This window comes from Haplochromis burtoni, unplaced genomic scaffold (genome assembly GCF_018398535.1).
Source record: "Haplochromis burtoni strain Fernald_Lab_line unplaced genomic scaffold, NCSU_Asbu1 Contig_368, whole genome shotgun sequence".
In the NCBI taxonomy this organism is placed as follows: Eukaryota; Metazoa; Chordata; class Actinopteri; order Cichliformes; family Cichlidae; genus Haplochromis; species Haplochromis burtoni.
In genome coordinates this window covers 561,858-579,218 of record NW_024582729.1, presented here as the reverse complement: position 1 = coordinate 579,218, position 17,361 = coordinate 561,858, and the positions used below count along the sequence as shown (strand labels likewise).

The 17,361-nt window shown below is 42.6% G+C and overlaps 2 protein-coding genes across 5 annotated transcripts; one reads left to right on the top strand and one right to left on the bottom strand.

Moving 5' to 3' along the window:
• The first annotated feature begins 756 nt into the window (after positions 1–756).
• ical1 (islet cell autoantigen 1-like) lies at positions 757–10,047 on the top strand. 4 transcript variants are annotated; one of them, XM_005943369.2, is made up of 15 exons: positions 757–884; positions 1,636–1,660; positions 1,804–1,978; positions 4,527–4,599; positions 4,936–5,059; positions 5,153–5,351; positions 5,443–5,568; positions 6,470–6,568; positions 6,685–6,770; positions 6,978–7,027; positions 7,167–7,211; positions 7,371–7,526; positions 7,941–8,213; positions 8,299–8,394; positions 8,633–10,047. In XM_005943369.2, exons 2-15 carry the CDS (start codon positions 1,653–1,655, stop codon positions 8,746–8,748), a joined length of 1,626 nt encoding a protein of 541 aa, XP_005943431.1. In that variant the 5' UTR covers positions 757–884; positions 1,636–1,652; the 3' UTR covers positions 8,749–10,047. The 4 variants fall into 4 exon arrangements, with proteins under 4 accessions (XP_005943431.1, XP_005943434.1, XP_005943433.1 ...); XM_005943371.3 differs by having other exon boundaries at positions 758–884; positions 8,299–8,388; positions 8,633–10,046; XM_005943370.2 differs by having other exon boundaries at positions 764–884; positions 1,641–1,660.
• A 187-nt stretch (positions 10,048–10,234) lies between these two features.
• fam117ba (family with sequence similarity 117 member Ba) lies at positions 10,235–17,126 on the bottom strand (the record flags this gene model as incomplete). Its single annotated transcript, XM_014340429.2, has 7 exons — positions 10,235–13,262; positions 13,538–13,658; positions 13,759–13,966; positions 14,108–14,251; positions 14,982–15,092; positions 15,220–15,303; positions 16,971–17,126. Coding segments are annotated over 7 exons (1,050 nt in total), but the record flags the coding sequence as incomplete, so codon positions are not given.
• Positions 17,127–17,361: the final 235 nt, after the last annotated feature.

The window sequence follows — 17,361 nt, the reverse complement described above, 5'->3', positions numbered from 1 at the left end:
TTTGACAGATCAGAACTGTCAGTGGAAGCAGCTGCTGGTCATCTTCTACACCACCATCATCCAGTCTGTCCTGCACACCAGTCACTGTTTGGTTTTGCTCAGCCGCGAAGAAGGACAATGGGCAATCAGGTCTGCAGAGAGGATCGTTCAGTTCATTTCAATTAGCAAAATGCCTACACAACATCAGTTGGGCAACCTCAAGGTTTATATTAATAAACTACCTTTTAAAAATGTTTAACACATTATAAACTTCCTCATATTTCTCAAGAGCCAAAGTCAACCTGTTGACTATTTCCTCCAACTGGTGTGTCAGTGGAGGTGTGATGAAAAAAGGAGCTCCAACTCCTCCTTGATTAATATGCCTAACATAACTTTCTTAACAACTTGACGACTGAAACCAACTGATATGACCAGATAAGCTTTCAGCTTCAGCACCAATATTGGTGCTGAAGTTCCTAAGGGACTCATTCATTTATAATAAATAATTATATCTACATTCATTTTGAATTTTAGTTACATTCACTATTTATAGACTGACTCATATAGCCAGTATCACGACCATCAGAATCTCTAGTTTCTTTTGACATTATCACGTAGAACACATATAGATTTAACATGCTATATATTTATTTATCACGCCAATCACGTCCAAATCACGTCCATCTTTACGTATCGGAGGAAAGAACCGATTATCCTCTGGTAGGTTATCCTGTCAACAGACGATCTTTGAATTCAGCTGTCTAACAGCGGCTTCTAGTGTTCATACATCGCTGCAGCTGCTTAACCATATCCTGTTTCTGTTACTCAGATGGTGATGGCTATCGTCAGAGGAGGCTAGCTGAGCTGAATACATGCACAGAGTGCTGGAGAGAAAGTAAATAAAGGTAACACTGTTTTCACCTTACAGAGGATGGAGCCATACAATGAAAGACTTTCAGTAAAACGCACGGTCGCTCAGTTAGATGGTCTCAAGACGTTTCGCAGCTTTAACCATCAAACCTGCTACTAGCTAAACTGCTGCTAGCACACAAGCTCCTTTGCGCTTCCTTAGTTCGTTTACTTCGTTTACGTGTTTACCCTTTCATAATTGTACTCTGTGTAGATAAATGTCCGAACGACACCTGGTTTTGGGGGGGGGGGGGTTACGTGTCAGAGAGCTCTATTTTGCTGAAATGTAATGCTCGATATCCAGCTGTCTCAGTTCTCCCTGACTCCTTGAAGTCGCAGGTGTCTGATCCCTGCTCCATATTCGAGGCATTTTAGATTAGCTTCTTTAGCCCTCAGCACCGAGGCGTTTGGGCCAAAATAAACCCACATAAGCGTTTGTAACTTGATTATATGTCAGCTCAGGCTTCAGGCATGTTTACTGCTTTTTTGTGTTTGTGTGTACATCGAAGTCATACAGGAAGCTAAACTGCAGGAATATCTTTTATTACTCAATGATGTGTTAAACGTTGAATAGATGGATTTTATTCACTTTTGTACAAAACCCTTTCCCCCCTATCATATCTGCTGTCTGCTTATGTATTTTTGCGTTGAGGAATCTTCACCTAGACAGAAACCTAAAATGATTAATTTATGCTTTATGCTACTATTCTCTCCATCTGTCTAAACTGTTGTTTTGTATACTTTTAGAACAGTGGTTATCTACTATGGACGGGTAGGTGAAAATTTGTTATTATTGTGAGCATTATATGCAATTTACACACACACACACACACACACACACACACACACACACACACACACACACACAGAGCCTGGTAAAAAATGTTGCTGACAACGTCATGTCCTTGGCTCCAGGTTTGCCGGAGACATGCTGAGTGGTGGCCGGGCTCTGCTTGGCGAGGACAGCTCAGTGATGGCCCGTATGCAGAAGAAATTTTGGAAGACCAAACAGGTCCTCATCAAAGCCACAGGCAAGAAGGAGGATGAGTATGTGGTGGCCTCGGATGCTGACCTGGATGCTAAGCTCGAGGTGGGGAAGAACAGGCTTAAGAGTGTTTTAATATTTGGCGACACACAAGATGATATTCATTGCTCAAAATTTGAAGGAAAATGAGGAATTTATTCAAAAGAGCCTGGGGCTGTTCAAGAAAAAGAAATTCTGTTGAGAAAATACAGTTTTTAAAATTAAATAACAGCTTCCAGAGTAGGAAAAAAGCAGCTCACAAACTTGAAGTTTTGAGGAATGGCTTTAAGCACAGGAACTACAGGATGTTTGTTTTTCCTTTATTTTCCGTCATATTGGTTTGATCTTGTTCGACTCTTCTGTCTTCCACAGATAGCCATAACTTATCCTAACTTAGCTGTTTTAGGTCAGGGATTGTGGAGGGCAGATGGGTGGATGACAGATGTAATTGGGAGAGGATAAATGAATACATATAGTATATGTATTAATAGGGTTACAGTTAACCCTAATTCTAACTTGTGGCTTGTGAGGCGCAGGTGTCGACCTCCATTCTTTTCCCTGGGAGGCCGGGAATCTATGCCAGGAAACAACCTTGCCCCATTCAGCAGTGAGCAAGCCAGCTGTTTAAGATACAGCGATGAACTTGCGATTTTCATCCTGTTCTTTTCAAAACCTTTCAAAATAAAACCCCCTACAAAGTCCTGCTAACTCACAAAGAAAGCACAAAACATTCATTCTGTTTTCACATAATACATTGATATTTTAGAAAAAGTTTGAAGACAAGAAAATATTCTTGTCTTGTCTAAATAAAAAAAAGTTCTCTGCTGTATAGTACTCAGGCTAACTTCCTAAGGATTTTGTCCTTTTCCCAAGGGAAGGATTTGGTTTCAGTTGAGTAACCACAGGAGTGCTAAACTCCCTGCTTGAGTTAAAAGCACGGCACTGAACCAGCATTTGCCCCGGTGGCTTCACGTCCATTTGCTCCTGGAGAAAACTGCATCTGCAAGTTTAGTACAGATCACAAACTCTTCCACCTACCTGTTGTTGTTGTTGTTGTTGTTTTTTTAAATCGCTCACCTTTTCACAAGACAACAGCTAGAATAAGTGAAATGCGGTTCATTAGAAGGCAGACAGTATTGGATATCTCTTCTTAGAGATAAAATAACTGTTTAGTGTTCACAGTCTTGTAGGTGAGTGGAGAACATTTCAAAGGTCTCTAAAGCAACTGTGGCCTTGATCACTCAGTAGTCAGCAGTAATCTGAATATCAAAATAATGAATGCATCTTTAAACTGTCGTAAACTCTGTTGCCTGCTGTTTTGCTGCTGAGAGGAAAATAAAAGGAATCACACATATCAAAATAACAACCGAAAAGCTCTTACCTACAGTGCATTGTTTCCTGGTGTCCATTGCTTACAGAGATCTTTTCCCTGTCCACTTACATGAGTGCTAATTATTCATGAGACTTTTGCAACAACAGCTGGTTGGGGTACAGTGTGCTCTTTTACTTCTCGTCAAAGAAGAGCACTTCTCTGGGTTTGCTGAAACACGGCTGTTATTTAGTCGTGCAGGTTCTGCCCTAAAGGCCTTTGTTTTGCTCTGGTACGAGATTATCTTTCTTCTGTTCTTCTGCTCTCAGGAGAACAGAAGAAATGCATCCCCCTGTGAGACAGACAAAAGGTACCTCTGTGCGTCTTCAGATTGCTCTTTCTGCTAGTATTGATTTGTGACACGTAATCTATTAAAATAAAACCTCCCGTCATATTTACGGAGCAGCACATTGTTATATTGCATATAGAAGAATGGAATTCATGATTAATGAATTTTGTATATATTGTTCTGTGTCATTGTGTTTATGTTCTAGAAAATCACAGTAAGTGCAAAGCTTGGTTAGTAATGCTCGTTTTACTTAGAGGCGTTGTGCAGGAGAAGTCACCTGTATGCTGATATGTTTGGCCACCGCTGAGGTCCAGATTAAAGTTAATGACTGTTTACTCTACAGTTAAAGAGTAACTACACATGTTCAGCACACCCACAACTTCTGCTGTCTCACAATCTTCAGTGAGCCCGTCTCTCTGCTAAGAATAAGACAAAGAATCGGAATAATTTATTAAACCCAGAGGAAATTATGTGGACACAGTTGCTCCAAGACAGTAACTAACAAGTTAAAGAACCGATGTTCAGTGTTGCAGTATATTATAAAATAGCTCTAGTAATACAAATAGATTGTACATGTACTTTCTATACTGTAGTGCTACTATTTTATTTATTTATTTTTTAAACTACTACTTACTATTCTTCAGCAGACTCTAGAGATCAAGGTGACCCTTTCCTTTCTGTCAGACAGCAGCACTAAAATGGCCTCAGAATATGTGTTGCTATGACACATGTAGTCACTGCTGTTGTCTACCAGGCGGGAGAAGAGGCAGCTCACTGACAACAGATGGAAAGGGCCATAAAAATCTGTTCTGTTTTGTGATTGTCAGCAGTGAAGAGGAGCAAACGTCGCACTGTTAAAGAACAAAACTTGACTTTCAAAAAAAAAAGCAAAAAGGTTAATCAAAAGGAGATGTTTTAAGAAAAGCTCTCAAGATCGTTCCTGTTTGTCTCTGCAGTTCTTCCGCTCCGTTCAGTCTACGTGCACAGAGCTGCTGAAGGTGATCGAGAAGTATCAGCACAGGATCACACGTGAGTCAGATTCTGAGTCAGCTTCTCAATGAGGTAGGAATTCCAGGCGTTGCTATATCAGAGCACTCCGGAGACATACAACTAACCATTATGGGTGAACATTTTGTTGATGCGTGCAGCTTTCCAGAATTTAATAGTGTAAGTAAATGAAGGGCATTTTCCATCATTCAGTGTGAGCTTGCTGTCACATTTCGTAAGTTTTTTTGAGTGTGCAGCCTTATTCTTTAGCAGTGTTAGTGCTGCAGGTTTATGAGAATCTATCAAACTGCATTAATCACTCATTTATGAAAGTCCTGCGATTTCATTGTGCAGCTGTCTTCGTTTCTCTTTCTTCAGGCTTGTCTCAAGAGGAGAATGAGCTCGGCCTGTTCCTGCGATTCCAAGCCGAGCACGATCGCACAAAGGCTGGAAACATGATGGATGCCACTAGCAAGGCTCTGTGTGCCTCTGCCAAACAGAGGTTAGCAGCAGGAGAGAACACTGGCACTAGTGATTATGCGCTATAAAAATGCGAGTACACAAACACGAACTGTTTCCTGTCTTTTTTCTTCAGGATGGCACTTTGTCCGTCACTGCACCGTTTGCACCAGGAAGTGGAGACGTTCCGGCGGCGTGCCATTTCGGACACACTTTTGACAGTAACCTGCATGGAGAAGGCTCGCACAGAGTACAGAGGAGCTCTGCTCTGGATGAAAGATATCTCCCAAGAGCTCGACCCAGACACGTACAAACAGCTGGAAAAGTTTCGCAAGGCATGATGTGGCCCATTTGTTCGGGTTGGTTTTCTTTTGCAGTACTCTGTGTATGTATGTGTATATAATGCAGATGTCTTTTTGTCCACAGGTCCAGGCCCAGGTAAGAGGGACAAAGAGCCAGTTTGAAAAGCTGAAGAACGATGTGTGTCAGAAGGTGGACATGCTGGGAGCAAGCCGCTGCAATATGCTCTCCCACTCCCTCTGTACCTACCAGGTACAAGTTTTTATCATTTCTAGGAATGGCTTCCCCACTTTGTTAATGCGGTGGACAAAATGTGAGGAACACTTCTAAATGTAATGAAGTCTAGTACGAGTACTGACGATTAACTCTGTCCCAAATGTTTCTTGAGCTTTTTTTATTTTATTTTTTAAAGCGACTAAATTCCAACCAGTCGTGGCAGATGGCCAGTCTTACCTGAGCCTGGTTCTGCCAAAGGTTTCATCCTGTTAAAAGGGAGTTTTTCCTTCCCGTTGTTTCAATAGTGCTCGCTCATAGGAAGCTGTCTGATTGTTGGGGTTTCTTTGTATTATTGTAGGGTCTTTACCTCTTGTAGGAGCAAGCTGGCAAAAGCTAAAACTGACTTTTTCCATTGTAAGTGAGCAAACTTACAAATCTAGTAAGTGGTGAATAATTATTTCACCCACTGTAATCTAATCTTTTTTTTTTTTTTTTTGCTGTGTAAAAACACTCAGGCCCTAAAAGTTGATTCTGTTCATCTGGACGTAGCGTTTTCAGTCAGAGAAACGTTTCGTCACTCATCCAAGTGACTTCTTCAGTCTTAGCTGACTGTAGGTTTCCCCAATCTTATAAACAGTACATTTGCTTTATGGCTGAAACTAGGACCACTGAAAGAACAATGGGCTTGGAGGTCAGTTCCTTGATCATTAATATGCAAATTCTCATGACCATTAATCAACAACTATTGATCAAAGCTCATTGATCAAAGACCACTAATCAGTGACCATGAGTACCATTCACAGAGCCTAAAAGTCATAAGTTAAGTTTAGGCTCTTGTTTGTTGAAGAGAGATCAAGATAACCTGTAATAAGACTGATGTGTTTAGGGACTCCTAAAATTAATGTTTTCAGTGATTGGGCTTTCTCTGTGCTGTTAGACCACCCTGCTGCAGTTCTGGGAGAAAACTGCTCAGGCCATGTCAGAAGTCCACAAGGCCTTCCAGGGACATGTACCATACCAGTTTACCACACTCAAGGTATTTCAGAATGTTGCCCTTTGCTTCTACTTAAACACCAAACTGTAGTGGTTCAAAGTACTTGAATCTAAAGTTTTCCATAGATTGAAATGTACCACTGTTTGTACTTCCCTCAGGATCTGCGGGATCCCCTGGAGCAAATCTCAGACTCTAAAAAACAAGAGGAGAAAGAGAAGGCAGCACTGCAGAGCAACACAGAAAGGTATGAGAACATGATGGGACAAATCTGAATTGAAAAGTGTCTCATGAAATCCTTTTGTACGATCAGGACTTGGAGCAGTGTTTACCCAAGTGGTTTCTAAAAGCGTCTCCAAATCAAATTAAGGCCACTGCATTGCTATAAATAGCAAAAGCATCCTATAAGACACTTTTTATCGTTATTTACCCTTTTCTCTCTTTCGTTTCTTAGTCTGCTTTCCTTGGATGATGACAACCTGTCAGGAAGTGCCACCGATGCAGGTATGTACTGCCACCTGTCGGCTAAAAGGCAGTCTGCACCAGCTACACTCGAAGCATCCAAGCATACCTATAAAATCGAGGAAGAAAAATATCGTCAATAGCAAATTACACATTACTAATGAATTGTTTTATTTTCCAGACCTCCCACTCAGTAGTGATGGGCAGAGGCAGACCGATGACTGCGGTAAGTGACTGTCTGCTTGTTTAACTGTGTTCTGTAGCTGGCACTCGTGCAAATACAACATGCATGCATGAATTGCTGCTGCTGATTGTGGAATGGATGTCTATTGGCTTTATGATCGTTTGATCTCAGCTCACCAAATTGCTATCACATCCACACCAGCCCTGCAAAACCTCAGTGGACTGTCAAGAAGCTCTGATGATGACCTGATGCTTATGGCCTGTGACATGCCACAGCCCACAGCCCCAGCAAATGCCCTACACCAGCCTCAGGGCTTTGGAAACCTCGAGTTTGGCCTCTCACAGCTGCCTGCCACCGGTAAACTGGTTGGCTGTCTTTTTCCTCTCATTCTAACTTCAACCTGCTTCACTAAGTGTCGGCGTCCTACTTGACTTTGCTTGGTGTCATCAGAAATTCACTCCTACTGAGGTTTCAACTTGTGGGTTCAGTCTTTTTGCTTCCACTATCAGTCTTTTCTAAATGTGTGATTAACATTAAGCAATTGGGACCAATTCATCTCTTTATTTTTGGACTCATTTTATAGAGGACGGATACATAGCTGCGTTTCCCTCATTGCATGTTGTTACTCAACAAGTAGCTGAACTGAAGTCTTAACCTTCTGTTCTAATTTTAGTCCTCTTTTTCATGGTCAGACCTCATCTGACTTTGTTCGTTTCGGATGTGTTTTGTCTCTGGTTTAATAACTTTCCTGTTCTTCCCCCTTCCCTCTAGATGGGAGTCTGCACACTGGCCGTCAGCCACAGGAGGACGGTGAACCAGGGGACATGGCCTTCCTCAAAGACCTTCTTAGCCCTGGTTCAGGAGCTAGTGATGAGTTCAGCAAAGAATGGCAGGATGCTTTTGGGATGTTTACCTCTCCCAGTGTCCCCACAACCAGCCAAGGAGCACAGAGTGGTGCAACAGCAGCACGTCCACCCTCTAACCCCCCTAGCCCCACAGGCTTTCTGCCCTCCCAGCTGCTGGATCACAGTTTGAGTTCCACAGGTGAGCCACATGTTGCTTACTGCAGCATACTATCTGATAACTGATTGTGCTACTGGATTCTTCACAATGGCTGTTTACCTTTTAGGTTGGGCAACCCCTCCTATGTTCCAAGCTCCACCCCTGCAGGTTCCTCAAAGTCCAAACCAATCAGCTCAGCCAGCTCCCAAATTTGCAGGTAATGGTAAGCTCTTCCTCATTCCTCAGAAAGTACACTACTTAAAAATACTCCCTGGAGGAAGTAATTTGTGTTCCTTGTTACGCATCTTATGCATCCGTGGCCTTGGATGCATTCTCACATAACTGCCAGTTAAGAGACTGTACTGTAACTTTAATTAGTTGATAAATATATTGCTGATCCAGGTGTGGCTGCTGTGCAGTAAACTTATAAAATGTATAAATATGTGTGTGTGTATATGCAGCTACCCCTGGGGGATCCAAAGACATGTCTGCCTGGTTCAACCTGTTTGCAGACCTCGACCCTCTTTCCAACCCTGATGCCATCGGACGATCTGCAGACGAGCTGCTCAATGCCTGAATATGTGCTTGTGTGTATGTGCGTGCATCTTCTCTCCCCAAGGATTCTTTGCAATGTTCCATGTCATCATTCAAGTAAACAAACACGAACAGTGAGAAAGACGCATATGAGTAAAAGATGGTGTTTTAAACAGGAAACATTGTCAGTGAAGACTGTTAACACTACCTGTGAAGTCATGTACACAGCAAACCTCATGTTTTGGGTTTCAAGTTTACTTTGAAGGGTTTTTTTCTGTGGGTCACTGTCAGGGACTCAAAATGTCTCATCATAGGATATATTACATGTTTTACACTATTTTATATAGTGTATTTCCAGCTGCACCAGGAACACAGTGTATCACCATCACTGGAGAAACTCTGAATCTTCGCGTCTGCATTACTTTGATTTACTTTATTGATAGAGCTCTGTAATAACTGGCCTGCATTGTATGCTTAATCAGCTGGAGTTAGAGGACTCTGTGCCTGCACTCTATCTGTCCATCTTCATCTGTGATTTCACTCAAACTGGGTCAAAATGTATGTTTGAAATGGTCTCATCTGTTGTTTAACAATCACAAATCCAGGGCCAAGAAAAATCTGTGAAGGATTTATTCTGTACTTTTGAAGGAAATTTTGGCCATGGGATTTTTATTGTTATTGGTACATAAAAGTGTACTGATTTACAAATGACAGCACTATTACTGGTTGGAGAAACTGAGGTTTTTGTTGTGCAGCGTACTGTAAAGATGGAAGAAAAGCAACACTATCAAGTAACACTGTAACTGACTATTTTAACTTTGTGTGGTGTGTATTTTGAAGATACACAGATATATATGGTTTATATGGAGGAATCAACACTGGAGAGCTGTTACCATGTCACATATTTAAAAAACATGGATCCTTCACTTGCTGTAGATTTAGTGATTGTACTTCTTTGAGTGCGAAAAACTGCAGAAACCTGCATTTCTGAGTATTTATAAGTTTAGTGAAAAAATGTGCAGAGCTGTGTTTCTAAAACCGATTTGATGAAAACGAGTTATCATGTAAATATTCTCTCCACATGCACAGACTGAAACCAAATCCTTAGTTACGATATTTGTGTGCCTGTATAACCACACTCAGTTGAGCTAAAGTAATAAGACTGTGTGTCTCGAAGTTGAGCAACTCACAAAAATTACTTAATACCAGCTGCACATTATTATCTCAGCTTTTGGGAATACAAACAAACCTCACTACTACTCAGCAATTGAAGCAAGGGGACAAGAAAGCAAGAAGGAAGCCTGACACTATAACTATGTGTGTATATATATATATATATATATATATATATATACATATATATATATATATATATATATATTATATATATATTATATAATATATATATATATATATATGACATTACATACATACACACACACACACACACACACACACACACACACACACACACACACACTACTGACTCTTGATTTCCTCACTTTAGGTAAAAGAATGTATTTCTCAAGTCAATCACAGATGCTTTATTTAACTATTCCTTTTTATTTCACTCAAAAGAATTTAACTTGGCAGTTGTTTCCAATAAACGGGACAAGCAAACAAAAAACTGACGTGTCGACTTTTTGCTGTGTCGTGCCTCACTCCAATACGACTAAAAGTGGGGATTAAATCTGTATTTTCACATATACAAATCTTTTTGTTCCTGTAAACACATCTGAAAAAGACAAAAGGGAATATGTAAGTGTGATTGTTTGTCAGCATTTTCTTCATAGTTTAAACATGTTTTTTGTTACATAATCATTTTTTAGGACTACCTATTATTCTGGACCAGGTCACTGAACAATGCTTCTGTCTACTTCAGCTCTGCTACATATTTAAGTAATTCAGGATCTCCACTGTGTGAGGCTACATAAACAGCAGCTGTTGGTTTGCTCTCGGTTCAGTAAACTTGTTAGTGCGCACTGAGAAGTCTGAGTATCTTGTTTTCTGTGCACTACAACCTGAGATGGATGATGATGAAATCTCTTCAGGATTAAAACTCTTAAGACCCAATTACACTCCTATCTGATAAATAAATACATTATTATTATTCACAATAATGAGACATGTAGGAATTCACAGTACTTGGTGAGGGAATAGGAGGGGGGAGTAGGGGAGTCGTACACTTGTGACTCATTCTGATACATATCTTTTTCAGCCGATAAATACAAACACATCGTGCCTCTATATTTACAAACCCGGTACATTCCTATCCTACCATAGCAGGCACAGTCGAGTAGTAGACATATACAAGAATACAAGAGGATGGGCCGAGGCAGGGAGAGGCTGGTGACCCATAAACTGCACAAGAATACAGTTGTCTTCATACAATGATCTTTCATGTTGCTCGCTGAATTTAAATCACAGACTATACTTTTGTGCACCAATCAGATGTGCAGCTGCAGACAGTATAAAAACAGATGCAGTGAAGCTGACATGGAAGTGCCTTAAAACAGTAATCTTAAGACAGAAATCTCAGGGAAAATCACCCTCAACTATCTCGCTCCATGAGCTCAGTAAACACTTGATTACTTTAAAGCAGGTGTGGGGAACTCCAGGCCTCAGGGGCTGGTGTCCTACAGTTTTTAGGTGTGTCCTTGATCCAACACAGCTGATTTAAATGGCTAAATTACCTCCTCGCCTGGTAATGAACTAATCATTTGATTCAGGGGTGTTGACCCAGGGTGATATCTAAAACCTGCAGGACACCAGCCCTCAAAGCCTGGAGTTCCCCACCCCTGATTTAAAGGCTCAGTCCCCATTTTCAGGTGTTGCTGAACAGAACAGCAAGTCTGTTTTTTAAAACTATGCTCACTCTAAAGTCAGAAAGTACAACATTCAGGATGCACTCCTGCTACATCCGGGTTTTACTGTCTACAGTTACATCAGATCCAACCACGGTTGTTTATTTTTATACTACATTCAACTCTGATATTATTTTTAATATTACAATCTATCGTTTACCAAAATCTTTAGTCTCTACAAATTTCTGAGGGAACTATCTGTCTAAATAGCTCATTAATGCTCTACTACCTTCACCACTAGTCTCTAATCTTTCACTTCAAATTGCTGCCCGTCAGTTTGTAGACCGAATCTACACAGTAAAGTGGGTTCTAATTTGTACGCCCCCCCCATCGACCAGTCTGCTGTGTAATACTCAGGTTCACCAACATCTCCGTACTCTCAGCCCTGCACGTCAGAAGGGAGCCTGTCCTGCAGGGAAGAGGGGCCCTACTGGACACATTTGAACACAAGCTGAGCAAGTCAGAAGGAAATTAGCATTACGGTGAAAGTGAGAGAAAAAAGAAGGAACAAATACGGCGGAGTAAAAAGAGGGAGACTTGGGAAGGAGGCTGAACATGCTGCACGCTTAGCCCTGGCCTGTGTTCCTCAAAGATACAAGCTGCCCAGCAGGGGACCAGTTCACTGCTACCAGTTAGCGTAACAAAGGCACCGCTTTGTCCCAGTTTTAGCTAACTTTTGTGGCAAACAGCTAATAAAAGTACAAAACAGATGTCTGGATTTGGTTTACAAGGTGGTCCAAATAAAGTATTTACTTGTTTCAAGGTGTGAATTATGCACCGTCTCATTGTTTGCTTGTTTTGAAGATGGTTCAGCCTTTCTCTATGAATATATGGCCACGATAGTGCAAAGATGTCTCATCTAAACATCAACATCATCAGAGCACTATGATGACTCAGGGAAATCAGTGAAAAATATCAGGCACATTTTGAACTCGTCTTTTTCCCCATCTCTTGAAGTTTTGCTACTATATTTTCTGGCAGCACCAAAATTAGCCTCTGTGGTCAAACTCTAGGTCACTAAGGAAACCAGCAGCCTTTTTTTGTTATCATGGAAGGCATATTTCATATCAAGAGAAATAACTACAGATAGAAAAAAAGATATGTCCGTGGAAAGGCGCCATGGTATAATACGATGAAATAAAAAAGTCTGTCCTTCCTCCCTTTTCCTCCCAAAAAACAGGAACAATAACCAGCACTAAGGTAGAAGAAAGCGATGAAATGTTAGCTGCAGAGGTCTGCTCAGGCCTGCAGGACTCTCACATTGTAATTGTCTGATGAGGAGAGGCAGTGGGAAGCGCTTTTTGAACAAGATAAGGACATCAGAGAGAGCTTAGCTGGCATGCTGAAGGCAGTTTTTTAGAGCAGAAGGGCCATTTCCTCAAATGTTTTTGGATTATGTTGGTGGGGGGAGGCTGTTTTAGAGGAAAGGAAGGGGTGTGTGCGGACTGGAAGGCTGCAGGGGGGGCATCAGAAACTCTCCGGCTCCTCCAGGAGGCAGGGCTGGGTGGACAGAGGCACAAGGGATGGGGACAGGCTTTGCAGGCCCACGCCGGAGCGAAAGTTGAGGTCCGGGGCGGGGAGTAAGGGCTTGAGGATGCTGACGAGGCAGAAGGCAGAGCCGCTGTTAGGAATGAAGTTGACCTTGTTGCGGTCAGGACACAGAAAGGGAGGGATCTCCTGCAGAGGCTTGGGCCTGGAAACACATGCAGAGTCATATTTAGCCTACATGTTAACCTCTTGTTTTTATACAAGTTCATCATGATTTTGCAAAACTCTTGACACACTTAGAAAAACACTTAGACACCTTTAATGGCGTTTGGACAACAATGTAACTGTGGAGAGATAAATTAAGGTTCGCTCACACACACACAAACAGTACTTGGCATATTTGATGTCGATTTTGGTTGTTCTATGTGATTTTATGGGACACCAACTGGAAGGACGCTGAACACCTCCTTTTCCACTCACATTGACTCCTCAGACACTTTGACCTTCTCACAGCCCTCTGGAGGTTCTCTCTTGAACATGTAGCTGTTGTTGGGTCTAGGAGAGGCGGCGTATTTGGGCAGCGGGGAGCAAGGTCCCAGCTCTGAGAATAAGCAAGAAGGTGGGTTAGCGACACGTCGAGCTCACAAAGGCACCGCTATGTGTCTGGTTTTGACTCTTGTATGTATGCGTGCATTGGTCACCTTTGTCCTCGTATGGGCTGCCTCCACACGTGTCGTTGAGGACGGTGAGGTAGGAGGGTGAGATGGAGTCGGGACGGCTACTGCAGTTGCTATGGTTACTGCTCAGGCCCCCGCCAGAGGGAGTCTGCGTGTCGATGCTGCGGGTACTGCTACTTCGCTGTAGGGGGACAGGAGGGGGTGCACGGTGCCCATCGGGGACATCTTGTGGCTGTTGCACGAACACACACACAGACAAAATCACAATTATATCCCCAATCTTTAAAAAAGAAACCAATCTGAGATTTGTTTTTTTTTAGGGAAGGACACGACATTTAACACACTGGGAGCACTTTAACTGATTGAAACTCACAACAATGGTCTCATCCTTCTCGGGGGTGTCACGGATGATGATGCGTTCGATCTCCTGGTTAAGGCCCTCCACGCTGTTGCGGAAACGAGGGGCCGACGACTTGGATATAGGGATGGGTATCAGAATGGTCTTAGGCATAGGCGACTGCAAAAACACAGACAAACCGAATTTATTACAAAGGTCATCTGGGGGTTTAGTGACTTTAAACCAGCGGTCCCCAACCCCCGGGCCATGGACCGGTACCAGTGCGTGAGTCATTTAGTACCAGACCGCGAGAGTGAGACTCGGGTGTGAAATGTATGGTTTTCAGGGTTTTTAGTGTTATTTTGTTATCGTTTTTTTCGTTAACTCGGTTTTAATGGGTCTTTTCACGTGTGTTATGAATAAATCTTCTTTTTTTCGGTACCGGTACTAGTTTTACTTTGTTGTATTTATCCGCGACACCTTAAAGGCCATTCCGTGAAAATATTGCCGGGCACAAACCGGTCCGTGGCGCAAAAAAGGTTGGGGACCTCTGCTTTAAACGGTCAATGCCATATAAAGAAACAAATGTGGAGATAATTTATCAGAACTAACGTTTGCTATAGCATAAATGCACTATATCTGAGCCAGTCATTCATTTTCTTCCAGGACATCCAGAATACAGGACAGCTGAATTGCAACAGACTCCACAGGGAACGTGTGAGTGGCCCTACTGCCATCTCTGTCGTATACAGTAGAATGACATGAGTGGCCACTAAATGTGTACATACGTCTACATCACACACACACTGGAGCTAAATAAGGACATCGAGAAAGTGGGACGTCCTCAAAAACCCAGATCGGGTACCCAACACAGTCTTCCTCCAACCTGCATGCTGTCTCTATTAGTCACCTGCGATTGGATAATGGTGTGGCTGCCATTGAAAGGGGCCTTGCGCTCTTTGTCCCTCCGATGGCGGCTGCTGCGTTTGCTGCGCTGTAGCTGCTGACGCAATTTGGCGATCTGAAGAGAGCACATACAGACATCAGTGTTAACGGTGGCATGCTGAGAAACAAGGGATTCAGTATGCTCCAGGACCCGTATTGTAATTTGTTGTTTATTTGGGCCTGTAATCAGGTAAGAAAGTGACCTCCTTGAGCTGGTCGGTGCTCCCACAGGAGGCCGAGCGTTTGTGTGAGCCCCTCCTCCTCTCATCTGCCCAGGCCCTGGGAGTCTGACACACACAGATCCACACATACACTGTTCAGAACTAAAGCTCAAACACACAAGCTTAAAACTGCTAAACAGGAAAAAAAAATACAGCTGAAACCAAAAAACATTTGACAGTTCTTAATCAAATATATAGGGATTATTTAAACAGACAACACCAACTCCCCATTTATAGAACTGACTTACAGGATGGGTGCAGAACATGTTTTTTATGTTATAACTGAGAAGCCAGTTAAGAGCCTGGGGAAGGTCTTCCAACAGCAAACCGAGTGACACAACCATAACTCATGAAACACAAGAGAGCTGAAAACCTGGCTTATATTGTTGGACAAATCAGTAAAGTGTTGGCAGTAAAGTTCAAGGGCTGGATTTACTGGCATGGCATTCTGCCACACTGCTGGTTTACAATGTCACACTGGCCATTATGGGTTTGGGAGCACGATTGCTAGTAGGTGGTTGGCCCTTCCTTGTAGCCTAAAGTGGATTTGTGGTTCAGCAAGGGTAGCACGCTGACAGTCTGTTAGCAGTCTGGGATGGCCTGTCTACCTGTGGAGAGCTCTGTTATCAAGGCAGTGTATAAAGTGTCTGGTAAAACCGGTTTGTGCGCCACGCTTGCTTATGCTGCTGCTGGTTTGTCAGCCAGCTGCAGAAAAGAGTGCAGTCATAACATACAAAGTGCTGAAGTGAAAAATACTGCAAACACTGTTTTTGCTTTTCATTCTCTGTTTAAAAAAAAATTTTTTTTCATGGTTCTTCTGTTCTCTTCTGTTCAGCTGTTTGCCCTGTTCCACCCACCGGTGAACCAATCAGCATTTGCCAGACACACAGGTCATACAGTTATGTTCAGCTGGGATTTTAGAGGACTGCACGGAAGCATATATCTGTCCGCTTACTGTCCGAACTGAAGCGTGTACGCAGATAGACACTTTTGCAGGACTGTGAATTACACAGAGGCAGCTTTATATGGGAGGAAGAATAAGATGTGACTCCTCTTGAGCAGACTGTCAGAAGAATTCATGGTTTTCAGTCAAACCCAAACAACAGAGATGATGCTGTATAGAGACTCCAGTAACACCAGAGTCTCCTTGGTTGGCATAAGAGGCAAGGACAGGCAGGAAGTGGAGAGCTCTGGAACCTCAATAGGGCAAGGCCCAAGGAAGGGAAAGAAGCCAGTAGGTCCAGGAACTGACCCAAGCAGGGGTAGAGGAAACCCAATGCAGTAGGATTGTTGGGACGCGGCAGCAAAGAATGTGGAATTTATGGGAGCAGTTAATGAACTGGAATATCTTGTGGTTAAAACTATGGAAGGCTGAGCCACCCTAGATCAAGTTTATCCAGTCAGTCTATAATGTCCTCCCAAACCTAACCAACCTCTCTTCCTGCAGTCTTGCAGAAACCACCCACATATACCTGCTGTGCCTGGGAAGAGGATGACTGAAACGCATCTTAAGCTGTTGCCCAATAAGCCTGAAAAAGGGCAACATAAAATTCCTACAATTTATTTTTAAGACTGTTAATTTTTCTTCCTTATGTCAGTCAGCACTTTGGGTTCTTTCCTCTTCCAGTAACAGTAATAGTACTTTTACTATGTATTATGGCCTACGCATATAAACAAAATGCAAACTTTGTGTATCTCACAATTATTACTACACAAAGAGACGTTATACTCACCTGCGTCGCTTTGTCCCTCATGTAGGGAATGTGTTGTTGCTGGCTGTCGTCCTGAGGCCAGGGACCTGTCAGGTGAGAGCCAGCGAGCGTGCCCTGTGAGGGCCACAGCTGGACGCGATGGCGGGAAACCGAGAGGAGAATGAGGGAGCAGACTGCTCAGAGGGAGAGAAGGGGGGAATGCCGGAGGCGTCGAGGACAATCAGAGGAGAAATCTAGAAGGTTAAGGCCACAGATGCAGTCTGAAGGGAAAACAGAAAATGAGTTTGAGTAGATCTAGAGATGTAAAGACTTTTGATGTAAACACATCAACAAATCACCAGACATACAGCTGGCCAATGGGATAAGCTCGCTCTGTCTGTCTAGGTCTGTGTGTATTTACTTTTGTGTCAGG

Bases quoted from the DNA above. Each gene is read 5' to 3' on its own strand.
- ical1 (XM_005943369.2), top strand. The intron at 6,569-6,684 runs GTATTTCAGAAT...TACTTCCCTCAG, and splicing joins ACCAGTTTACCACACTCAAG to GATCTGCGGGATCCCCTGGA. The intron at 7,527-7,940 runs GTAAACTGGTTG...CCTTCCCTCTAG, and splicing joins CTCACAGCTGCCTGCCACCG to ATGGGAGTCTGCACACTGGC.